The following is a 26,839-nucleotide window of genomic DNA, read 5'->3' as shown; positions in this document are numbered from 1 at the left end:
CCACTCCTAATTATGTACCCAAAGAATTAAAAACAGGTATTCCTACAATCTGGGATGTAAACAGGAATGCAAAAACGAATACGTGTACATGAATATTCCTAGGGTCATTGTTCACAATAGCCAAATCATGAAAATCATCCTAATGTCCATCAACAGAAGAATGGGTAAATTGGAGTTCCCTTGTGACACAGCATTGTCATTGCACTTGGGTCACCACTGTGACATGGGTTCAATGCCTGGCCCAGGAAGTTCCACATGCTGCAGACACTGCCCAAAAAAAAAAAAAAAAAAAAAAAAAAAAAGCAAATGAGTGAGAAAGAGAGAGAGAGAAGAATGGATAAATAAAATATGGAATTTCCATACAGTAGAATATTATTTGCCAATTTATTTATTATCTTTTTTTCTTTTTTTTTTTTTTTTTTTGGCTTTTTGCCATTTCTTGGGCTGCTCTCATGGCATATGGAGGTTCCCAGTTTAGGGGTGGAACCGGAGCTGTAGCCACCGGCCTACGCCAGAGCCACAGCAATGACAGATGCGAGTCCGTTCTGCAACCTACACCACAGCTCATGGCAACGCCGGATCCTTAACCCACTGAGCAAGGCCAGGGATTGAACCTGCAACCTCATGGTTTCTAGTCAGATTTGTTAACTACTGAGCCATGATGGGAACTCCCAATTTAAAAATTATTGAATTACTGATACATTGAACAAAATGCATGAATCTTGAAAACATCCTGCAAAGTGAAAAATGCTAGTCACAAAAGATTCCATATTGTATTGTTTCATTGTATGAATGTCCAATTTGGCAAATCCATGAGCATATAGATTAGTTGTCTTGGTCTGGGGAAGGAGAGTGGAATTGGAGGAAGATGGCTAAGGGGAGGAATGTTTCCTTTGAGATAATGAAAATGTTATACAATTGGGGAGTTCCCATCATGACTCAGTGGAAACGAATCTGACTAGCATCCATGAGGACGCAGGTTCGATACCAGGGCCTCACTCAGTAGGTTAAGGATCTGGCGTTGCTGTGAGCTGTGGTGTAGGTTGCAGATGTGGCTCAGATCCTGGGTTGCTGGGGCTGTGGTGTAGGTTGGTGGCTACAGCTCCAACTCCACCCCTAGCCTCCATGTGCTACAAGTGTGGCCCTACAATGACAACAAAAAATTTTTTTAATTTATATATATATATATATATAAAATTTTATATATATATATAAAATTGTAGTCATAGTTGCATAAGCCATTGAATCATACATTTGAAATGAATGAATTATATAGTTATATGAGTTATATCTCAACAAAGCCATTTAAAAAATTAACAGTGAGTATTTTTTAAAAAAGCAAACTACTTTCTTGGAAGAAACTACTATTTCTGGTATTGAGACTAAAGAGACTGAGACAGGTGTTCAGAGGATCATCCTATAAGATGTGGTAAATGGAAGTCCCAGTGATATCCTTCAAAAAATGCAACAACCGGACTTCCCGTGTGGCTCACAACAAAAAATGCGACAACCTAAGGATGTTCTTAGAATACCCTTTAACACAAATTAGTGCACTAAAGAAAATGTAATTCCCTGCCATCTGGCTTAATCCAAGAAATTGCTCTGGAGAAAAGGACAGACTGCACATCTTTCAGGAGAATTGCCATAATCATTTCTTTAAGCCTGCTTTTTTCTTTTTTCTTTCCTTCCCTTCTTATAAATACAATGCATGGTTGTTGAGGAAACTAGACACAAATGAAAAGAGAAAATCAAAATTTCCCATAATTTTATCATCTAGAAATGATTGCTGTTAGCTTTTGAAGTTGGAGATAAACAGTATTGGAAAAAATTATTTAAAAGAAATCCACAGAGTTCCCATCGTGGCTCGGCAATTAACAAACCCAACTAGGGTAAAACAAGTGAGTCATACCACATTCCCTAGAGGGGACAGGACCACATTCCCTAGAGGGGACAGGACCACAGCTTATAGAGCCCCACTTAGGGAGTGTTATCTTACTCCTGGCCTTTAGGCAAAGAACTGCCAAGAAATCTCCCTCCTGATGACTCTAAAATACACTGCTCATTCATATAAGAAATTGATGATTAACGATCTGATTTATTGGATTTATATGCCACAAAGTCATATAGTACTAAAAATATGCCTGCACTCTCACCTGACAATTACAGAGGCTGGACATGGAAGGACGATGGTGGTTTCTCACAGCAGTGGGATGATTTTCTTCTCTGTCCTCCTCTTCCTTTCCCTCCTTCTTCTGTTCCTTTATTGTTCTTAAGTTTGCAAAATAATTATGATAAGTAATTATGTAATTTTGTCTTCTAATACATTTGCCAGTTATCTGAGTTAATACTTTGGCAGATAATTAATTTCAAATCACTATTATTGTGTTTTAATTTTATTTATTTAAAAAAAATTTGGAGTTTCTGTTATGGCACAGTGGTTGACGAATCCGACTAGGAGCCATGAGGCTGCGGGTTTGATCCCTGGCCTCGCTCAGTGGGTTAAGTTTCCAGTGTTGCCACGAGCTGTGGTGTAGGTCGCAGAACATGGCTCAGATCTTTCATTGCTGTGGCTCTGGTGTAGACTGGTGTCTACAGCTCTGATGGGACCCCTAGCCTGGGAACCTCCATATGCCACAGGAAGTGGCCCTAAAAAAGACAAAAAGACAAAATAAATAAATAAATAAATAAATTTACGGCTGCACCCATGGCATATGGAAGTTCCTGGGCCAGGGATTGAATCTGAGCTACAGTTGGCATGGCATAGCTGCAGTAAGGCGAGATCATTTAACCCACTGTATCCGGTCACGTATGGACCCAAGATGCTGTAGCAGGGTTTTTAACTCACTGCTCCATAGTGGGAACTCCCACTACTATTATTTTTAAATGCACAGATGTAGTAGGTAAATGCTAAGGATGATCCCTATTGTTAATAACATGTTCTCACATCTCCTTGTACACTAACCAGAGATGTTGCTACTTAACTGAAAGGAGATAAAGCATCCCTCCTTTCCTGGCCTCTCCAGGAATACTTGAACCCCAGAATTAGTGCCTATTGTTAAGCCTGGAATTAGTAGAAAAACAAATCTTTTTAATCAATTGCTTTACAAATTAGTGTAAATTACTGCATTTGGTTTTTGAGCTGGATTTATATCTGCTCAATAATTCACTCTGAGAGAGCAAAATCCAGGTCCATCTAGTTGTAGCTACAATTCAAATTATAAGGAGGAGTTCCCGTCGTGGTGCAGTGGTTAACGAATCCGACTGGGAAACATGAGGTTGCGGGTTTGATCCTCTGGCCTTGCTAATTGGGTTAAGGATCTGGCATTGCAATGAGCTGTGGTGTAGGTTGCAGACTCGGTTCAGATCCAGCGTTGCTGTGGCTCTGATGCAGGCCGGTGACTACAGTTCTGATTTGACCCCTAGCCTGGGAGCCTCCATATGCTGGGGGAAGTGGCCCTAGAAAAGGCAAAAAGACAAACAAACAAACAAAAAACAAATTAGTAAGGAAAGGTCTTAACAGCAACGAAAAGAAATAAAGGCGTTCCCATTGTGGCTCAGTGCTTAACTAATCCGACCAGGAACCATGAGGGTGCAGGTTCAATCCCTGGCTTCACTGAGTGGGTTAAGGATCTGGTGTTGCCGTGAGCTGTGGTGTAGGTCACAGATGTGGCTTGGATCTGACGTTGCTGTGCCATAGGCTGACAGCTACACCTCCATACGCCAAGGGTTCGGCCCTAGAAAAGACCAAAAAAAAAAAAAAAAAAAAAAAAAGAAATGAAAAAGAAAACCAAACCCTAACCCTAACCCCTAACCCTAAACCCCTAACCCTAAACCCCAACCTCAACAAAAACAAAGAACTTAAAACTTGGCTCTTTTCTTACCCTCAATTGTCCCACTATGAAAAGTTTCGACTTAACCCAAATTGTTCTCCATCTAATGTCCTCTCATTCACTGGTAATAGCTATCTATGCCTATAAAATGTCACAGGGGAGCTCCCTGGTGGTCTGGAGGTTCAGATTCAGGACTTTCATTGCTGTGGTCCAGGTTCAATCCCTGGTCTGGGAACTGAAATCTCACACCCAGCTGTTGCATTCCAAAGCTAAAAAAATAAGTAAAATGAAACAAAAGAATTCCATAGATTAAATGCAATCCCTTTTCCTCCTGATTGTTTTTTGAACATCTGGAGACAACTATTACGTCTCTCTTTTTTTTTTTTCTTTTTATGGCCATATCAAAGTTCCCAGGCTAGGGGTCAAATCAGAGCTGCAGCTGCTGGCCTACACCACAGCCACAGCCACAGCCACACCAGATCTGAGCTACATCTGTGACCTACACTGCAGCTTGCAGCAACACCAGATCCTTAACCCACTGAGCAAACCTGCATCCTCTTGAACACTATTTTGGGTTCTTAACCTGCTGAGCCACAATAAGAACTCCTATTATGTCCTTATTAGGTCAAACTCCTTTCTTTCTCAAGGACTTCACTCTTAAAAGTTCCCAGTTCCTGGAATATACTCCCTCAAATCTTCATACGCTGCCTCCTCCCAACATTCGGGACTTAGCTCAACTCCTATGTCACCTTACAGAGAGGTTTCCTTAGCATTCTAGTTAAGATAGACCCTTCTTAGTCATTCTCCATCAACTCTGATCATCCTTTTATCATTTATCACTTCCTAAACTCATCCATTCATTTACATGCTATCACAGTCTCTTTCCTTCCTAGAACGTGAGTCTGGGAACCTGTCTCTCTCGTTCATACAGATCCTAGCAGAAATGAGTATTGAATAGGACCCAGCCATTCCATTCCTAGGTATTGACCCAAAAGAAATGAAAGCATTTGTCCACACAAAAAAAATTTGTAATATGAATGTACAACCTAGCAGCATTTTCCCTAATAGCCCCAAACTGGAAATAACCCAAATATCCATAGTCAGATGAAGAGATATACAAAATGTGGTATATCCATTCAATAACAAACTAAAGAGATGAAGCAAGATGTGCAAACCTCAGAAACTTCAGGCTGAATCCAAGAGGCCAGTCACAAGAGTTCTGCTCTTCTATTCCCTTTATATAAAACTCAAGAAAATATTAATCTATAGTGACAAAGCAGATGAGTGGTTGCCTAGGGCTTGGGGTGGAGGGAGAATGGACTACAAAAAGGCATGAGGAATCTTTTCGGAGTAATCAAAATGTCCCCATCTCTATTGTGCCAGTGCTTTCATGAGTTTATTATAAATGTCAACTCACCAAATCATATACTTTATTTTTTGGCCAATCTTGCACCATGCTGAAGTTCCTGGGCCAGGGATCAAACCTAAGGCACAGCAGTGACAACACTGGATCCTTAACAGTAGGCCATTGGGGAACTCCCCCTTTTTTCCATATAATTTAAATGTATGTACTTTATTGTACATAAACTGTATTCCATTTAAGCTGGAAAAAACATTTTGTTCAGTGAATGCCTTTTTCCCTTGGTAAATCATCTCCACCTGGTCTGGCAAGGTTTGGAGATGTTTCAGCACCCTCATCACCATCTTTTGAATGCAGTCCAGATAGTTCAAGTTCCTCCAAGGGTGTGCCCAGACCTGGAAGCAATATTGCAGATGTGGTTTGAGCAGATTAGAGCACAATGGTTCTCTTTTACTCCACTTTTTATTGCTGTGTATTTATACCAGGCTTTGCTGTTTTCAGACTTTGTCTACCTCATGTCTTCCGTTTCAGTCAGCCTGAATGTTCTGTCTGTGCAGCTTAAATTCCTGTGGACCTTTCTGGAGGTCTGCTCACAAGGATAATTGACATTGGGTTGGTATCCTGGGTCATTTCCCAGCTGTAGAACTACATATCCATTATCCTAAGTGTTCATATTTTCCCCTCCCGGTATTCATTTAAGTTTTTCCTTTTGGCTTCAGTCCACCTTCCAAGTCTGCCAAAGTATTTTACATCTATGTTTTCTAATATTATCACTGCTTTGTGTCATCTACAAATTTAACAAAGTGTCCTGTCTTCATTCTAGTGGAAGGTAAAATAGTTTAAGGAACAAAGCAGCACCCTGAGGCTTGCCAATAGATTCCCATTGTCAAACACTATGGATTTATTCATCACTCATCAACACTCTTGGGGTACACTGGTTCTTCAAATTGCTTTGAATTGGCCTAGCTGCTTTTTTAGTTACATCACATTTCTCCATTTGATTCACAAGACTATCGAGAGACTCAGAAAGTCTTGTTGGGAATTCCTTAGAGTAGGAATTACAAGATAGGGGTTCTAGGTCCAACTTTACTTCTTTCAGCTGCGTATGATCAGACTGTTTTTCTTTTTTTAAAAATGGCTGCAACCATGGCATATGAAAGATCCTTGGCCAGGGACTGAGTCCAAGCAACAGCTGCAACTTCCACTGCACCTGTGGCAACACTGGATCTTTTAACCCACTGCACCATGGCAGGAACCCCAGTATTTCTTTCTTGATCTTGGTGATTATAACAGCACATACACTTTGTAAAAATTCACTGCATTTAATCATTTGAACACTACCCTATTTGTGAGTATTAGTTTAAATTGTTTTATTTTAAAAAGTTTACTTTCCTTCAATCAGGACATCAAATAATATAAAAAGATCATATTCTTGTTTTAAGAACCTGTATGTTTTAAAGTGTCAAGAAATACAGCAGAACCATGAGGTTGTAGGTTCGATCCCTGGCCTTGCTCAGTGAATTAAGGATCTGGCCTTGCCGTGAGCTGTGGTGTAGGTTACAGACACGGCTTGGATCCCGCGTTGCTGTGGCTCTGGTGTAGGCCGGTGGCTACAGTTCCAATTAGACCCCTAGCCTGGGAACCTCCATCTGCCACGGGAAGCGGCCCTAGAAAAGGCAAAAAGACAAAAAAAAAAAAAAAAAAAGAAATACAGCAAAAACGTTAAGAGTGGTATTCTGGATGGTGAGATTACACATACTTATTTCCTTCTCTGCAACTTCTTCAATAATCAAAAAAATGACTTTGTTTTCTATAATTGGGAAAATATCAAAATTGTATTTTAAAGAAAATGCTTTCTAAACTGTAAACATATACAATGAAAGGTATTGTTCCAGTGCAATGGCTGAAACATAAGAATTCTTGATAAATGTGGAGTGAATGACTATTCCCATGTCGACCAGGCAAGTACTTTCAAAAAAGCAATGGGATCAGACACTCTTGGCTCCCAGGGAACTCACGCTGGCTCCTAGCAATGACTACCTTCATTTCTAAAAGGTCACAAACCACCTACACAATGCTTCTTCCCAAAATATTGCCAGGACAATATCTAGAAGATAACAATCTCTGCCTCACTCTGCTTCCTCACATCTCCTTCAAGATTAGCTGATGGAGTTCCCTGGCAGCCTAGAATGTTAAGGATCCAGTGCTGTCACTGCTGTGGCACAGTTTGATTCCTGGCCTGGGAATGTCTGCATGCCCAGATGTGGCCATTTAAAAAAAAAAAAGATTAGCTGATTATCCTTTTCTGGGATTGGGACTCCTAGTCACTTCAATCAACCTAGTACTTTCCATACCACATCTCACCCACCTTGAGGGTAGGGTAGGACTACTCTGGAGCCCTTCCTGGTCAACTTCTTCCATTTAATTTTTTTGGCTGCACCTTCGGCATGTGAAAATTTCTTGCTCCAAGTCCATTTGCAGCTCCCTACCACCCACAGGCCAAGGACTGAACCTGCACCACAGCAGTAACCAGAGCCACGGCAGTGACAATGCCAGATTCTTAACCCACTAGGCCACAAGGGAACTCAACTTCTTCCATTTTTAAAACTATTTCTAGTCACTTGTGATGGAGCATGATGGAGGATAATGGGAGAAAAGGAATGTATATATGTATGTGTAACTGGGTCACTTTGCTGTACAGCAGAAAATTGACACAACACTGTAAACCAGCTATAATGGAAAAAATAAAAATCATTTAAAGAAAGAAAGTTTCTGTGAATCCATTCATGGCCTCACCTGAGAGTGGTAGGGAGAAATGGCTAAAATTATATATGTTCCCTGGTGGCCTAGCAGGTAAGGATTCAGCATTGTCACTTCTGTGGATCTGGGTTTCATCCTTGGCCCTGGAACTTCCGGGCATTGTGAAAAAACAAGCAAACAAACAAAACCTATGATGAAAGGAAGGAGAGATCAGAAGCTAGATGATCAGATGATTGCAAAGGGACTTGGAGCAAGTCTCCCCCCTCCTATTTATTTATTTATTTATCTTTTTAGGGCCACACCCGTGGCATATGGAAGTTCCCAGGCTAGGGGTCAAATCAGAGCTGCAAACGGAATTGCAAGTCTCCCCCCTCCTATTTGTCTTTTTTGGGCCATACCCGAGGCATATGGAAGTTCCCAGGGTAGGGGTCAAATTGGAGCTGCAGCCGCTGGCCTACACCACAGCCACAGCAATGCAGGATCCGAGCCACAGCTTAAGGCAATGCTGGATCCTTAACCCACTAAGCGAGGTCAGGGACTGAACCTGCGTCCTCATGGATACTAGTCAGATTCATTCTCACTGAGCCATGATGGCAACTTCAGGACACAGTGCTTTTACTGCTGTGGCCCAGCTTCACCCCTGGTCTGGGAACTGAGATCCCAAGTCAAGGACTGTGCATCCACCACTTCGGATGCTCCTTTCTTGATGCCCCTTCTCCCCAGCCACTGTCCATCTATTTGCAGAAGAAAAAAGCTCAAGGACAAATGGAAATTAAAATGCACTTCTCACAAAAAGTTAATATAAATGGTGAATCACAAATTTGGGATTATTCAACAACTACCACAAAAAGCGTTTTGAGGAGTTCCCATTGTGGCACAGTGGTTGACAAAGCTGACTAGGAACCATGAGGTTGCAGGTTCGATCCCTGCCCTTGCTCAGTGGGTTAAGGATCCGGCGTTGCCGTGAGCTGTGGTGTAGGTTGCAGATTCGGCTCGGATCCCACATTGCTGTGGCTCTGGCGCAGGCAGGCAGCTACAGCTCCGATTAGACTCCTAAGCCTGGGAACCTCCACATGCTGTGGCAGTGGCCCTAGAAAAGGCAAAAAGACCAAAAAAAAAAAAAGGTGTTTTGAGTTAAATTTCTGTAATACTATATAATACTTCTCTTATTTGATGCAAATACTTTAGACACTATTATCAGAGATAAAAATTACATAGGAAACAGAAGGCTGTATTACCAAATCTCAAACAAGAGGGTTACGGATTAAAACAAACCAAAAAACACCTCTAAGAAACTGTCTCTTCTGCAGGGAATGTGGCTATCTTTAAGACTGGTTGAATTGCTGGAGTAGGTCTTCTTGGTGGAGAGGGGTCAAGGTATATGTTGATGGACAAAGGGAACGAAAAACGACCATCAAACCGACAGACAGTATCTTGAGACCAAAAAATGAGGCAGGCCACCCCCCATAATCAATGAATCAGCTCATTGCATGGCAGTTTACTCACAGGGTGGGACAGGGTGGGTGGGTGACATCCAGAAGCATTCACTGCCACCATTGGGACAATTTTATAGTTACCCTAGAGTGTGGGGGTACGTGCTTGGAACTGGGAAGTGCATTCCTAAATCAAGATTTATGAATGGGTAACTAACCTCATGGGCGCCAGAAATACGTCAGTGAAGGTCTTCATTATTGTTTGGAGACTAATAGGGCACAAAGGCCACCTGGCCTAACAATCATTAAACAACATCTATTAACTACAAAGCCCTTGACACCAGAGGAGATTTACTACCCTAGGATGGGTCAGCTGAAGGACAGGAGGAACCGAATGGGCCCAAGATGGCATGGGGTTATGATGCTAACTGCCCAGTGTGGCAGGGTCCTTCCCGTACGTAGCTGGTGAAGACCCACTGCTTTGCCTCCTTCCTAAATCACTACCTCCATTAGCATTACCTGGACCAGGCAGAGGTCAGGCCCTGGGGAAGGACTGTGCACCCACCACTTCGGATGCTCCTTTCTTGACGCCCCTTCTCCCCAACCATTGTCCATCTATATGCAGAAGGCAGGATATGAATCATTTTAACTTAGCCCTTTATCCCATTTAGCCATAAAATACAAATACCTGCTTCAGATCTAAAACTGCAGTCTTTGTTTTAAGTGAACAATCAGGCAACAGTGTGAGTGACAACAGCTCCCTCATTTTTATAGGGACGAGGAGAATATTAGGCATTTGGAAAGGCTTAGGGAGAGGGAGGGCCAAAGAATGGGTTTACAAGAGAAGAGAAAGGATGCAGGAAGCAAAATTGAGGTTCCAGCTTTTGTTTCATGTCAACAAACTCACATAAACACACGTACACATAGGCATGGAGGGGCTCCTTGACAAAGAACTGAAAACAAAGGCATTTGTTTTTCTGTGTATAAGGGAGCTTCTCTGCCAGGGAGTTAGTTAATCAAGGAAACTAAATTCTAAACTTATGGCAAATAAGTTGGTATTTCTAGGAGGAAGAAATAGAAGGTGTTTTCCCATTTTCCTAGGCACAAGGTCAGGCTTCAAGAAAATGTCAAAATGGTTGGAACCATGAGGTTGCGGGTTAGGTCCCTGCCCTTGCTCAGTGGGTTAACGATCCGGCGTTGCCGTGAGCTGTGGTGTAGGTTGCAGATTCGGCTCGGATCCCGCGTTGCTGTGGCTCTGGCGTAGGCCGGTGGCTACAGCTCCGATTCAACCCCTAGCCTGGGATCCTCTATATGCCGCGGGAGCGGCCCAAGAAATAGTAACAACAACAACAACAACAACAAAAAACGACAAAAAGACAAAAAAAAAAAAAAAAAGAAAGAAATATGATCAGGTAGTAGACACCCCTCTTAGAGACCTATGTTTTAAGACAGAGCTTAAAATCTCAAAATGAGATTAGAGAACAGGTAGAATTACAGGCAAAATAACAGGAAAGTCAAAAATAAAATTCAGGCTATAGGTGTCTGTTTGGAGCTGGGGTCAACTTTCCAGGCAGCTCATACTAAGCATGTAGTTACCTTGGACCATTTCTACTCTCCAGGACTCTCCTCCCTTTATCTAAAACTTAGTCCAAAATTCTCTAAAATACCACTGGTTATTCTGGAGATCACTCCTCACTCACCTACCAAATGAGACAGAGGACCCTGTTGGGGGGTGGGGAGAGGGAAATATCACATCACAGGAAGAAAACAGCGTATCAGAATGTAGTATCTCAAGTAGGAGGCTAACTTCCAACCTAATACTAGAATGTTACTGTTCATAATATATATAATATATAGTTGAGATGAAATCATCAAGTTATAAAAATATATAAAATCTTGTAAGAAATCACCACTTGATAATTCTCATTAGGTAAAGGCTAAAAATAAAAATGCAGTTATTGGTGAAGTTCCATCAATTCTTTTTAATTCTCTTTGCTTTTTTCTCCTGGTCCTCTGTTATCCTTTCTGCAGGTCGCTTCTTCAGCCCCTTCATTTTCCTGGTTTGTAGTTTGCTTAGGTCTTGCTTCTGCATATGAATCCTTCCATAAGTTGTACCAAAAGTATCATGAGAGATATTTTTCTTTTTCTTTGGCTATGAAACAAGAATATATATATTATTTAATGGTGTCCACCATTATGATCTAGTAAAAATCTAGCGTTCAACTCTCATATTAACAATTTCCATCAGTACACATCCCTTCAACGATGTGGGGTCTAGAGCCCTACATCCCTTTCTTCTCAAACTTAAGTACATACAAAGCACTTGGGGATCTTGTTAAAATGTAAATTCTAATTCAGTAAGATTAAGGTGGGACCTGAGATCCAGCATGTCTAACAATGCCCAGGAAAACTGAGAAGCAACGCTACAGAGTACATTAACCATTGTCATGCACCAAGAGAACTTCCTGTGTTCGGCTTAAGGAATTGTGACTATCATTTCAATCTTTACTGGCATTCCAGAGATGCTATTTCGAGTTACTTTAAAAAACCATTCAAAAGTCAAAACACATTTTACGCAAGTACAGGTTATATATATATCTTATGCTTGAAATCCCATCTTCACGATGCCCAAAATGATTCCCATTTTTGCTGAAAATGGGCAGTCTTGGCTACCAGAAAGCTCTCAGCAACACTTGATGTTTGGTTTCTATGATTTTACTATCCTTTATGGTTGGTTTATTTGCTTCTTTCTCCTCTCCTTGTCTCTGAGAGTCTAATTTTATCTATTTTATTGATCACTTTATGTATATTCTTTAATGTAATATGCCACAAATCCTTTCTGTAAAGAAGAGTGAAATATACAAATAAACATGGGACCAATCTCCAAGTCATGTACCTTGAGGGCTTTAGGCATTTTCATAGATAACTTATACAGATCATCTGACGCAAGGTGTGTCCTCCTCAGAACCAGATCCAATGAGGGTCCCATCTCTTCCAATTCAATCCGTGGTGTTCTGCAGCCAGATTTCTTCAGCAGTAACCTTTATGAAATAGCAAAAAAGAAATGTTGCTTTGGGAGTTCCCGTTGTGGCACAGTGGTTAACGAATCGGACTAGGAACCATGAGGTTGCAGGTTCAATCTCTGGCCTTGCTCAGTGGGTTAAGGATCCGGCGTTGCCATGAGCTGTGGTACAGGGTGCGGACACAGCTTGGACTCTGGTGTGGCTGTGGCTGTGGTGTAGGCCGGTGGCTACAGCTCCGATTAGACCCCTAGCCTGGGATCCTCCATATGCCGAGGGTGCAGCCCTAGAAAAGACAAAAAGACAAAAAAAAAAAAAAGAAATGTTGCTTTGACTTTGATAAAAGTTCCATTCCCTACCCCCTCCCAAATTTGTGTTCTAGAGGATTACAGTTCCATAAAATAAAAAAATGTTTAGAAAGGCTAAGATTATTACAATTTTTATATATTTAGGCCAAGTATATTCTTTGCTTCACTCATTTTTAAAAACCAAAGTATACAATATTGTTGAGAAACAGCAAGTGAGACAGATCTTGTATGAAATAGGATCCTTCCCTGGCCTCGCTCAGTGGGTGGGTTAAGGATCCCAAGCTGCTGAGGCTGTGGTATAGGCCAGCAGCTACAGCTCCAATTGGACCCTTAGCCTGGGAACTTCTATCACTTAAAATGCTAATTTTCAGCTAAAAGAAAACTTGTCAATCCAGAACATTTAGTTCATGGCATGCCTGAAAGAGTCAGATAACGCAAGTACCTTTTCATTTATGGAAGTGTCCTCCTAACAAAGTAATCTTTTGAGAGATGTGTAAAATTAAGATTATTTCCAAGTAACTACATATAACTACATATGTTGCTATTTATTGAAGCATTAAATTACAGTGAAAAATGTCTGTGTGGATGATCTGATCTTAATCACATCACTGAGGATGTTTACTATTCTAGTTCTACTTGTCAGAAATAAAAGGAAACTTTCTCCAATTTTCAGTTCTCTGCATATGATTTCTGGTGATAGGGCTGTCATCTTTTCTCTTTATTAATAGCTTTAAACAGTGAATTTTGACTCTAAAATCATCAATTGTTAATCCTTTAAAAGACATGTTACATGTATAACTGAATTCACTTTGTTGTACAGCAGAAATTATCACAAAATTGTAAATCAACTAATTAAATAAAACTTATAAAAAAATCTGTTTACTCTAAGGAGAAATGTCTTAATAGGGAATTTATAAAGGATTTTTGGGGTCATGCCAAGGAAAATGAAGAGACTATTAGACATCAACTCTAAAAAAAAAAAAACAAAAATTAAAACCAATTCCTTTACCCTCATCCCATCATACACACTACATTTTTCTTTTTTGGCTGCACCCGAGGCATAAGGAAGCTTCTAGGCCAGGGATCAAATCCAACATGCATCTGTGATCTGTACCATAGCTGTGGCAACACCAGATTCTTAACCCACTGCACCACAAGAACTCCTCCCTTTTTTTTTTGGTTTTTTAAAAATTTTTTACAGCCACACCTGCAGCAGCATATGGAAGTTCCTGGGCCAGGGTTTGAATCCAAGCCACAGCTGCAACAACACTGGATCCTTTAACCCACTGTGCTGGGCGAGGATCAAACCAGCACCTCTCTATCCACCCCACCTGCTGCAGTTGAATTCTTAACCCACTGTACCACGGTGGGAACTCCATACACTGCACTTAAAATAAAAAACAAACAAACAGACATTTCTTGGCATTCCCGTTGTGGCTCAGCAGAAATGAATCTGACTAGAATCCATGAGGACACAGGTTTAATCCCTGGTCTTGCTCAATGGGTTAAGGATCCAGTGTTGCCATGAGCTGTGGTATAGGTCACAGATGCGACTCGGATCCTGAATTGCTGTGGCTGTGGTACAGGCCGGCAGCTGTAGCTCCGATTCAACCCCTAGCTTGGGAACCTCCATATGCTGTGAGTGCAGTTCTAAAAAGCAAAAAAAAAAAAAAAAGACAGACATTTCAATTGCAAGCCTTAGTAATGCCAGTCAAGTATCTACTGCCTAGAACCTTTACAACCCATGCTTCATCTCCACCTCAGATCCTAACCTCAAGCTTTGTTTCCCTATAAGCTCTAAATCAAAGGTGACATTCAGTTCTGCAAGACTGCATGGAATAAGATGCAGGGACACAGAAAATTCTGTTCCTTCCCTCTCATTTAGATATGTTAATTGGTTACTTGTATATATGTATATTTAAATATGATTTCCCTATTTCCTTCTTTCTTTTTGCAGGTAAGGGGGTGCCATGCCCAAGGCATGTGAAGTTCCTGCGCCAGGAATCAAACCCAAGCCACAGCAGCGACAACACTGAGTCCTTAACTGCTAGGCCACCGGAAACTTCTGGTTTGCCTATTTCTTGAGAAAGATTGGCATTACCACTCTTGTTTAAATTGTAATTTCCTTATTTTTCTTCCTTCGATGTCCCTCTCTTTTCTTGGCATTGTTTTCATTACTTAAACTCCTTGCATAGAATGCTGTGTTTGCTTTTCAAGATATGCTAATACTTCTTGTTCTGCATATTTCACCCCATAAAACCTAACCAATGCCATAGCAGAGGCATAGGTGATAGTTACTAAAGATTTTGTTTTATGTTAATAGCTGTGGTATCTACAGTGAACAAAACTCTCCAAGGAGTTAATTACTATAGAATATACAGAAGATGTCAGTAATGCTTTTATTTCCCCAACAAGTCAGGTCAAGGTTATAGTAATGTAATTCCATGTTCAGAGGTCCTTTTAAGTTCAAAACCATTTAATAAGCCTTACTGATCTTTACAAATTAATAAGTGTCAGTATTAATGATTACTTTTTATCAACTCCCTAAGGGCTGGCTCGAAGAGGGCAGGCATTCTCTCAGGCTGTGAGAATGCCTGAGGTCAGGCTCTCTTCTCTGGCATAGTCCCACCTCTGCCTGCACGCCTCTCCCTCTCAGGAGAGAGCACTGTCTATCACAGGGGGACCTCGCAATTACCTCGATGGTATCACCACACTTTGCAAAGGAAAAACAGAGGCCCTGACTTGCCTGCGTCACGTGGTGAAGCCTGGCATAGAGCGCTAGACTCAGAGGTGACACTCATTCCTGGGACCACCTCTTCCTTCCCCTCCCCAGCACAGCACAGGCCCCTGGAGGCTAAGCTAATTCACAGGCATGGCATGTCATTAGGCTTTGTTTGTGTTTTAATTTTATTAGAATATAGTTGACTTACAAAGTTGTGTTAGTTTCAGGTGTAGAGCAAAGTAAATCAGTTATACATAAACACATATCCATTTCTTTCTAAGATTCTTTTTCCATACAGGTTAGTACACAATACTCAGTAGATTACCCTGTGCTGTACACACAGCACCTATTTTACATACAGTAATGTATATATTGTTACCTACTTTACATATAGTAGTGTATATATATTAATCCCAACCCACTATTTTGTCCCTCCCTACCCTCCATGTTTTCGCCTTTGGTAAACCTAAGTTTGGTTTTGATATTTTTTTTTTTTTTGCTTTTTAGGGCTGTACCTGTGGCATACAGGCATATGGAAGTTCCCAGGCTAAGGGCTGAATCAGAGCTGCAGCTGCTGGCCTACACCACAGTCAGAGCAACACTGGATCCTTAACCCAATGAACAAGGCCAGGGACTGAATCCACATACGCAGGGATACCAGTCAGGTTCATAACCTGCTGAGCCACAACAGGAACAGGGGTTTTGAGATTTTTGAGGCTGTTTCTGTTTTTTAAGTTCTATTGTACCATTTCTATTAGATTCCGCATATTAGCGATCTCATATGATATTTGTCTTTCACTGTCTGACTTGCTTCACTTAGTATTGTAATTTCTAGGTCCATCCATGTTGCTCCATTATTAAGGTTTTTAATTAAGACAAAATAAGCTTGTTAGGATTTGTATTTATACTGTGATGAAGGTAGGGATAGAAGGCCTGGGCTGGAAAAAGAAGGTAAATGAATCTAACCACTGAATTCTCTTATTCCTTTCAGATTTAGACTCCAGGTGTTGAGATTTGCTTTAGCTGGCCTAAGAGTTGTGGCTGGCACTCTAAATCCAGTCAAGAAAAACAAGGAGGTATTGCATAAAGGTAGGGCGGGTCAAGACTAAGTGTTTTAAGCTCAGAAGGAGTGCAGCATTTGAAGCTCCAGGGCTCTGGAAAAGCAGAGTTTCAAAGGCAGAAGTTAGCAGAGGAGTGACAGACTTGAAGATCAGCTTAGAGCTAGTTTGTCACTGCTTTTTTGCAAACTTTGCAAACAAACTTTTGTCCAGACACCAATTCTAAGCTTTAGCTCTCTAAAAGTCACACTTAAGTGCTAAGCCTGAGGATTATAAAAACATGCTAAGAAAGGTACTTACTTATAGCTTCGAAAGTAAATCTTCCCATTCAGTGCAGTGAAGTGCAGAACATAGTCTAAACCAGCCAGGCGGATATTTGGTACTGTGGGGCCTCTGAAGAAATCTAAAAGCACATATTAGCTTATTAAAAACAACAACAACAACAACACACCTTTAAAATTCAATTACAAATTAGCTGCATTCTAAATGCAACTCTTTGGATATTATCTAAAAATTGTAAGCAGCAGAGTTTCCTGGCAGCTAGGCGGATTAAGGATTTAAGGATCGATCCACTTGGCACAGGTCACAACTGCAGCTTGGATTCAATCTCTGGTCCAGGAACTTTCGTATGCTGCGGGTGTGGCTAAATAAATGAATAAAAGCATGTTAAAAAAAAAAAAAAAGGTAAGTAGCACAAAACTGATCCCTGAAAAATCTCCAGCAGTCACTCTCCTCTATCATTTAATCTTATGATAGTATTTCTTACTGAGCCATACAACTTTTTTTTTTTTTTTTTTTTTTTTGCCTTTTCTAGGGCCGTCCCCACGGCACATGGAGGGTCCCAGGCAAGGGGTCCAATCGGAGCCATAGCCACCGGCCTATGCCAGAGCCACAGCAAGGCCAGATCGGAGCTGCGTCTGCCACCCACACCACAGGTCACGGCAATGCCGGATCCTCAACCCACTGAGCAAGGCCAGGGATTGAACCCGCGCCCTCATGGTTCCCAGTCGGATCCGTTAACCACTGCGCCATGACAGGAACTCCACAATTTTTTAGTTTTGAAGCTCTTCCTCTAAGCTAATGCTCAGAAGAGTACATCATGTTTACTGTGGATATTAACTTTTTAGAAAATGTAAAACAAGGCATAAATTTTTAATCTATTAAGATAGGTAGGTTAAAATGGCAAATTTCTAGAAAAATGGTGTTCAAACTTTTGACTACTGAATCAAACTAGCTTTTGTTATACAGTGGAGGCCAATTAGGAAAATTCTAACAAGAAATCGCAATTATGTGAGCAAAGAAAAGCAGTCTAAAGTGTCAAAGCCAGAAAAGAAACATCAAGATCAATGAGTAGATGGTTTTCCCAAAAAGAGTAATCATACTTGGGTGGCACAGGAGATAACTGTAAATTACATACAGGCAGATAAAATCTACAATGCATTATTTATGTCATCGTTATACCACTTTCTATTCAGAGTAGGGACAAAGTTTCTTTTAAAAGAGAGGAGTTGATTTTTTTCTTAAAATAATTTTATGATTTTTTCCATTTTAATTGATTTACAGTGTTCTGTCAATTTCTACTGTACAGCAAAGTGACCCAGTCATACATATATACATATTTTTTTTCCCTCACATTATCCTCCATCGTGTTTCATCACAAGTGACTGGATATAGTTTCCTATGCTTTACAGCAGGATCTCACTGCTTATCCACTCCAAATGCAATAGTTTGCATCTACTAACCCCAAACTCCCAGTCCATCCCATTCCTGCCCCCTCTCCCTTGGCAACCACAAGTCTGTTCTCCAAGTGAGTTTCTTTTCCATGGAAAGGTTCATCTGTGCTGTATATTAGATTCCAGATATAAGTGATATCATATGGTATTTGTCTTTCTCTTTCTGACTTACTTTACTTTGTATGAGAGTCTCTAGTTCCATCCATGTTGCTGCAGAGAGGAGTCAATTTAAAGAAAAATCTCCAATTGACAATTCTCTGGATGCTACACGAACATGGCTCAAGTTATGAGGGGGGCACATGAATGAAAGACATTTGAAAAACAATCAAGTTTGGTCACCTCATTTATAAGATAAGAAGACTGAACCTAGAGGAGGCTAAATGGAAACACACAAATAAACTTAGCTAAGAAAATGGGATGTATAAAAGGATATCCAACTTAACAACTTAGGAAGAGCTGCCTTAAGACAGGTGATGTCACAAAGAGGAAATATCTTCATTCTGTCCCAATTTGTAACTAACATTTTTCTTCCTTTTCTTCCTTCCCATCAGCTCATAATGGGACTTTTTTCCATGTGTATGGACATAAACATCTTTTTTCATTTGCTTTTTCTTTTCTGTGGACAACTAAAAGAAAATCACGAGTTCCCTTGTGGTTCAGTGGGTCAAGGATCTAGTGTCACCACAGGGGCTTGGGTCACATGCTGTGTCGGGGGTTTGATACCTGGCTTGGGAACTTCCACATGCTGTGAGTGTGGAAAAAAAAAAATCACTGCACTAATGTACACTAAACAGACACAAGTGTGCATGCACATGTAGGCAACACCCTTCTCTATTATTTCAAACAAATATCCCTCAGGATATTTTTATAAACCAATTGTACACTTCTCAAAGCTATTTATTTATTTACTTACTTATTTAGTTGTCTTTTTAGGGCTGCACCTACGGCATATGGAAGTTCCCAGGCTAAGGGTCAAATTGGAGTTAACAGCTGCCAGCCTATACCACAGCTCAAGGCAATGCTGGATCCTCAACCCACTGATCGAGGCTAGGGATCAAACCTAAGTCCCCATGGATGCCAGTTAGATTCATTTCTGCTGAGCCATGGCGGGAACTCCCCTTCAAGATATGTGAATCTAAACTCTGGTCGTAATTAATGAAGAACTTTCCCACAATTTTACCAAAATCTGACTCTCCTTCAGTCCCCAAGTTAGTAAAACCCCACTCACTGTTGTGGCAGCATTACTGAAGTCAGAATTCTGGAGAACAAGATATGTACACTCTGGTTACCCCTGAAATTGGGCTTTTGTAATGCAAACCTTAAAGGCATGTGCCTTTTACCTACTTTTTTTTTTTTTTTTTTTTTGCTTTTTAAGGCCGTACTTGAAGCATATGGAGGTTCCCAGGCTAAGGGTCTAATCAGAGTTGCAGCCACCGGCCTACACCACAGTCACAGCAATGCAAGATCCGATCCATGTCTGTGAACTCTACTACAGCTCATGGCAACACGAGATCCTTAACCCACTGAGCAAGGCCAGGGATCAAACCCACATCCTCATAGATACTTGTCTGACTCATTATCGACTGAGCCATGATGGGAACTCCCATACACTTTTAAGAAAGAAAAAACAAAACGAACAAAAAGAATGAAATGAGGTAGAAAGTTTTAAGAACACTGATCCTTACCTGACACTATACACAAAAATTAACTCGAAATGGATCATAAAATCTAAACCTAAGATCAAAAATTACAAGATTTCAGAAATATGTTTTATATATATATGATATATATATCATATATATATATATATATATGATATATATATATGAGAAAAATCTTTGTAATCTCAGGATAAGCAAGGGTTTCTTAAACAAAACACTGTAAAAAAAAAATACCATTAAAGAAAAAAAAATGGATAAAGTAGACAGGAAAATTTAAAACTTTTGCTCTTTAGGAGTTCCCGTCGTGGCTCAGTGGAAACAAATCTGACTAGGATCCATGAGGACGCTGGTTCGATCCCTGGCCTTGTTCAGGGGGTTAAGGATCTGGCATTGCTGTGGCTGTGGCATAGGCTGGCACGTGTAGCTCCAATTTGACCCCTAGCCTGGGAATCTCCATAGGCTGCAGGTACAGCCCTAAAAAGCAAAAAATAAACAAAAAAAAGTTCTGCTCTTTAAAAGACTAAACTGTTTGCAGGTGACATGATAAAATCCTAAAGATGCCACCAAAAAACTACTAGAGTTTATCAATGAATTCAGTAAAGTTGTAGGATGCATTGTTACATTTCTACATACTAATATCACATTATTAGTAAAGAGAAATTAAGCAAACAGTCCCATTTAAAACTGCATCAAAAAGAATAAAATACCTAGGAATACACTGACCTAGGGAAGTTAAAGACCTATACATCTGAAACTTACATAATATTGTAATTCAACTACAATACCTCAATGAAAAAAAAAAAATTTTGAAAAGACATCATTAAGAGTTCCCATTGTGGTTCACAGGGTTAAGAACCTGACATAGCATCTGTGAAGACACAGGTTTGATCCCTGGTCTCACCCAGTGGGTTAACGATCCAGTGTTGCCACAAGCTGCAGCACAGGTCACAGATGCAACCAGGATCCAGTGTTGCCATGGCTGTGATGCAGGCCACAGATGAAGCTCCTATTTGACCCCTAGCCAGGGAATTTCCATACACCGTAGGTGTGGCTATAAAAAAGAAAAACCAAAAACGAAAACCAAAAACAACATAAAAGCAAGCCATGGACTGGGAAGAAGTATTCAAAGACTATACAGCAGACAGACCAAAGACTGACTGACCGATTTACACACACACACACACACACACACACACACACTCTACCTTAGTATTCAACAAGACGACAAATAACTCAATTAAAAAATCAGACTAAGATTCAAAAAGAGAATTTACCAAAGATATATAAATGGCTGGAGTTCCTGTCGTGGCGCAGTGGTTAGCAAATCTGACTGGGAACCATGAGGTTGCGGGTTCGGTCCCTGCCCTTGCTCAGTGGGTTGACGATCTGGCGTTGCGGTGAGCTGTGGTGTGGGTCGCAGACGCGGTTCGGATCCCGCATTGCTGTGGCTCTGGCGTAGGCCGGCAGCTACAGCTCCGATTTGACCCCTAGCCTGGGAATCTCCATATGCCACGGGAGCGGCCCAAGAAATGGCAAAAAGACAAAATAAATAAATAAAAAGACAAAAAAAAAAAAAAAAAAAAAGATATATAAATGGCTAATGAGCACATGGAAATATGTTCAATATCAACAGTCACCAGAATATGTCAATTAAAATTGCAATGCCACCACTCCTCTATTTTGTAGATTTGACTTTGGAAGCACATTACTATCACTATACAACACCCATTAAAGAAAATAAAGTTAAAAAGAATGGCCTACCAAGTATTGGTAAGGAGGTGGAGCACCTGGGACTTCCCTGGTCAGTGTATTTCCTAGGGTGGGAAGGCAAAATGGTACAACCATGTTGGAGAACATTTGGTAGTTCCTTCCTTTTTTTTTTCAGCCACCCTAAGGCACATGGAGTTCCGAGGCCAGAAATCAGATCTACACCGCAGCTGGCAACCTAAGTCACAGCTGAGGCAATGCTGGATCCTTAACCCATGTGCCAAGCCAGGGATGGAACCTGCATCCCAGCGCTCCCAAGACACCACTGATCCCATTGTGCCACAGCAGGAATTCTGGCAGTTTCTTGAAAAGCTAAACATACACTATAAAATGACTCAGTCATTCTTATTCCAAGGTATTTACCCCAAAGAAATGAAAACAAAGGTCCCCACAAAAATTTGTATATAAATGTTCATAGCACCTCTATTGCTAATAGTCAAAAGCTGGAACCAGTCTAAATGTCCATGACAGATGAAGGTGTAAACAAACTGTAGAATGGCTATAAATGGAATACTGCTCAGCAATAAAAAGAAATAAAGGCTTGATACATACAACAATGCGGATGAATCTCAAACTGAGTGAAAGAAGGCCAAGAAATGTACATACTCTATGGGAGTTCCCGTCATGGTGCAGTGGTTAACGAATCTGACTAGGAACCATGAGGTTGCGGGTTCGGTCCCTGCCCTTGCTCAGTGGGTTAAGGATCTGGCGTTGCCGTGAGCTGTGGTGTAGGTTGCAGACGCGGCTCGGATCCCGTGTTGCTGTGGCTCTGGCGTAGGCCGGTGGCTACAGCTCCGATTCAACCCCTAGCTTGGGAATCTCCATATGCCCCGGGAGCGGCCCAAGAAATAGCAACAACAACGACAAAAGACAAAAGACACAAAAAAAAAAAAAAAAAGAAAGAAAAGTACATACTCTATGATTCCATTTATCTAAAATTCTAGAAAATGCAGGAGTTCCCATCGTGGCACAGTGGTTAACGAATCCAACTAGGAATCATGAGGTTGCGGGTTCGATCCCTGGCCTTGTTCAGTGGGTTAAGGATCCAGCGTTGCCGTAAGCTGTGGTGTGGGTCACAGACGCGGCTTGGATCCTGCATTGCTGTGGCTCTGGCGTAGGCCAGTGGCTACAGCTCCGATTTGATCCCTAGCCTGGGAACCTCCATATGCTGCAGGTGTGGCCCTAAAAAGCAAAAAAAAAAAAAAAAAGTTTTTGCACAGCAAAAGAAACCCTAAACAAAAGGAAAACACAACTCACAGAATGGGAGAAAATCTTTGCAAATGAAATGACTGACAACGGCTTAATCTCCAAAATATATAAACACCTCCTACAGCTCAATACCAAAAATACAAACAACCCCATCAAAAAATGGGCAGAAAATATCTAAACAGATAATTTCCCGAAGACATATGGATGGCCAAAAAACACACGAAAAGATGTTCAACATCACTAAATATGAGAGAAATGCAAATCAAAACCACTATGAGGTACCACCTTACACCAGCCAGAATGGCCGTCATCAAAAAGTCTTCAAACAATAGATTCTGGAGAGGCCGTGGAGAAAAGGGAACCCTCTTACACTGTTGGTGGGAATGTAAATTGGTGCAACTGCTATGGAAAGCAGTACAGAGATTCCTCAGAAAACTACAAATAGAATTACCATTTGATCCAGCAATCCCACTCCTGGGCATCTATCTAGAGAAAACCATGACTCGAAAAGATACATGTACTGCTTGTTCACTGCAGCAATATATACAATAGCTAAGACATGCAAGCAACCTAAATGTCCACTGACGGAGGAGTGGATAAAGAAAATGTGGTACATGAACACAATGGAATGTTACTGAGCCATATAAAGGAATGAAATAACAGCATTTGCAGCAACATGGATGGACCTAGAAATTATCACGCTAAGTGAAGTTAGACAGTGAGACATCAACCTCATATGCCATAACGTACATATGGAATCTAAAGGATACAATGAACTTCTTTGCAGAACAGATACTTACTCACAGACTTTGAGATACTTATCGTTACCAAAGGAGACAGTTTGGGGATGGGGATGTGCTGGATGTTTGGGATGGAAATGCTGTAAAATTGGGTTGTGATGATCATTGTACAACTATAAATATGTTAAAATTCATTAGGTTAAAAAAAAAAAGAAAATACTGGAGTTCCTGTTGTGGCTCAGTGGTTAATGAATCTGACTACGAATCATGAGGTTGCTGTTTTGATCCTTGACCTCATTCAGTGGGTTAAGGATCCGGCGTTGCCATGAGCTGCGATGCAGGTCGCAGATGTGGCTCAGATCCCGAGTTGCTGTGGCTCTGGCGTAGGCCAGTGCCCACAGCTCCGATTCGACCCCTAGCCTGGGTGCATATGCCAAGGGTACACCCTGGGTCCATATGCCAAGGATGCAGCCCTAGAAAAGACAAAAGGAGCAAAAAAATAAAGAGAAGAAAATATCCTTGGAGTTCCCATCGTGATGCAGTGGAAACGAATCCGACTAGAAACCATGAGGTTGCAGGTTCGATCCCTGGCCTTGCTTAGTGGGTTAACGATCCTGCATTGCGGTGATCTGTGGTGTAGGTCTTAAGACGTGGCTCGGATCCCACGTTGCTCTGGCTCTGGCATAGGCTGGCAGTTACAGCTCCGATTAAACCCCTAGCCTGGGAACCTCCATATGCCATGGGTGAGGCCCTAGAAAAGCCAAAATAAAATATTGTTCTAAATTTGAGTTAGGAATTTCGGTATGAACTCAGGATATATTTTATCTTAACAAACTTCATAGTTCTGTCCACTAAAAAAGCTCAAAAACAACGGCCAACCCAGAAATAATCCATAGTATACAGAGTATGATTTCAAAAATAATTTCTCACTTAACAAGATGCAAGGTTCCTTATAGAAATAGCTGACTCCAGGACTGGGGCAATTAAAGTATAAGAGGAGTCTAAAACAACAAGGGGGTGATGGCTTAAAATATACTGAAACTCAGCATTGTCACAAAGACTGATCCTAAACTGGGCAGAAATGATGGCTGAGGTAAAAAGGGAGATATTTTGAGAATAGGGATAAGGACCAAAACCTGGTTAAAGAGAAATAAGGAGGTGAAAGAGGTGGAAGATAAACTGGTTATAGTTAGAAGGAAAAAGCCCCCGTTTGGACATTTTTTTCAATGCATCAATTCTAAGCAAAAATAACACCTCAAGTATGACTGTGTCCATGAAAATAGATTGGGAAAGGGCACAGAAGGTTAACCAGGGTGTTGATGAGAAAGACTAGGGGATTTGGTGTCAGAGAACAGATCAGATCCTGATTTTGCACTTACTACCTCTTCACTGTGGACAATTAAGTTACCTGGTCTCAATTTCTTCATCTACAACATAGCAATAATATTACCATAAGAATGTAAAGTTTGTTTAACCTCTAGTGTGGCTATCCTTGGAAATGAGGACTCCAAGGAAGTCATTAAGGTTAAATGAGGTATGTGATAAGGATAGGGCCTGATCCCAAAGGACTAGTGTTCTTTTTTTTTTTTTTTTTTGTCTTTTTTGTTGTTGTTGCTATTTCTTGGGCCGCTCCCGCGGCATTATTGTTGTTGTTGCTATTTCTTGGGCCGCTCCCGTGGCATATGGAGGTACCGAGGCTAGGGGTTGAATCGGAGCTGTAGCCACTGGCCTACGTCAGAGCCACAGCAACGCGGGATCTGAGCCGCGTCTGCAACCTACACCACAGCTCACGGCAACGCCGGATCGTTAACCCACTAAGCAAGGGCAGGGATCGAACCCGCAACCTCATGGTTCCTAGTCGGATTCGTTAACCACTGCGCCACGACGGGAACTCCAGGACTAGTTTTCTTACAAGAAGAGACACCAGAAAACTTAAACCCCTCTTTCCTCTTTCTCTCTCTCTTCCTCCCTATCTCATCTATAAGGAAAAGCTTTGTGAGCACATAGCAAGAAGCCAGAGTCCTCACCAGAAACTTGGACTTCCAGAACTGTGAGAAAAAAAATTTCTGTAGCTTATAAGCCACCCAGTCTATGGTATATTGTTATAGGCAGCCTAAGCAGACTAATATACCTGCAGAGCTGTACAAAGGATTAAATGTAATAAATTACCTGACCTAATCTATAGAGGTTATTTTCATTATTATATATATTCAATTGGAATAACAAATTTGGGGAGCTCCCTTTGGGGCACAGCAGAAATGAATCTGACTAGTATCCATGAGGACGTGGGTTCAATCCCTGGCCTCGTGTTCAGTGGGTTAAAGATCCGGCATTGCTGTGGTGTGGGTCGAAGACATGGCTCGGCTCAGATCCTGCATTGTTGTGGCTGTGTAGGCTGGCAGTCGTAGCTCCAATTTGACCACTGGCCTGGGAACTTCCATATGCCATGGGTGAGGCCCTAAAAAGCAAAAAAAAAAAAAAGAATTAGGAAACGAGAAAGGTTAAGAAAATTAAATTAATAAACATGAATGTAAATATGACCACTGATAAGAGACAAAAGGCAGTGAATTAAAAAAAAAAAAAAAAAAAAAAATCACCCAGTTAGGTAAACTTAAGGTAGGCCTTAAAGGCACACTTAATAAAAGTAACCTATTACTTGATTCACTATCTTTTCTTCTTCCCACCCCCCGCCCTCATGGCAAGGCCAGAGATTGAATCCTCGTCCTCATGGATGCTAGTCGGGTTGGTTAATCACTGAGCCATGAAGGGATCACACTATCATCTTTCCATGCAAGAAATAGTATACTTTTTATGGTTAAAAAGTAACCATAAAAATTAGGAGGAACTGAATCAAAACATACTGACTGGTTTTCAATAAAGAAAGGTAGAGCTTGCTAAGATTAACTACAAATCTATATATTTAAGAGAGCCAAAGAGAAGCAAAATTGAGACTGAACAAAATAGATACCTGGCATGAAAATACTTTTCTTTCTGGCCAATTGCAAAAAGGAAAACAAATTTTCCTAACAGGAAAAAAAGCCCTTGATAAAATTCTCTTTACTTACTGTTCTACTTTATTTGAACACACAACACAAACCAAGATGTCTGCAACTTTCTTACTTCCTGTATATATTAAAAACTCAACTCTGCTTAGTGTGAGAATCTCATTCCATCCCTCTGCCTTTTGTTCTTTCCCTATTCCTTTTTGTTTTTCATTCCCTCCCATTCATCACTACAT

The 26,839-nt window shown here is 40.9% G+C and overlaps 1 protein-coding gene across 5 annotated transcripts in view; it reads right to left on the bottom strand.

The window, feature by feature from the left end:
* Positions 1-9,077: 9,077 nt before the first annotated feature.
* RPF2 (ribosome production factor 2 homolog) overlaps positions 9,078-26,839 on the bottom strand; it is a 43,216-nt gene continuing 25,454 nt past the window's right edge. For all 5 annotated transcript variants that reach the window (XM_021091229.2, XM_084963214.1, XM_021091220.2 and 2 more), the window contains 3 exons: positions 16,792-16,894; positions 12,280-12,424; positions 9,078-11,535 (listed from right to left, as the gene is read on the bottom strand). In XM_021091229.2, coding sequence (XP_020946888.1) covers positions 11,356-11,535; positions 12,280-12,424; positions 16,792-16,894 — 428 coding nt within the window. In that variant the 3' untranslated portion in view covers positions 9,078-11,355. The remainder of the gene's footprint in view (positions 11,536-12,279; positions 12,425-16,791; positions 16,895-26,839) is intronic.

Source organism: Sus scrofa, chromosome 1 (assembly GCF_054392235.1).
Source record: "Sus scrofa isolate SSC_HxYL_T2T_F1_AM1 chromosome 1, Sscrofa_HxYL_maternal_Yorkshire_Landrace_v2.0, whole genome shotgun sequence".
In the NCBI taxonomy this organism is placed as follows: domain Eukaryota; kingdom Metazoa; phylum Chordata; class Mammalia; order Artiodactyla; family Suidae; genus Sus; species Sus scrofa.
The sequence above is the reverse complement of the archived record's forward strand: the minus strand, read 5'-3'. Positions and strand labels throughout refer to the sequence as shown.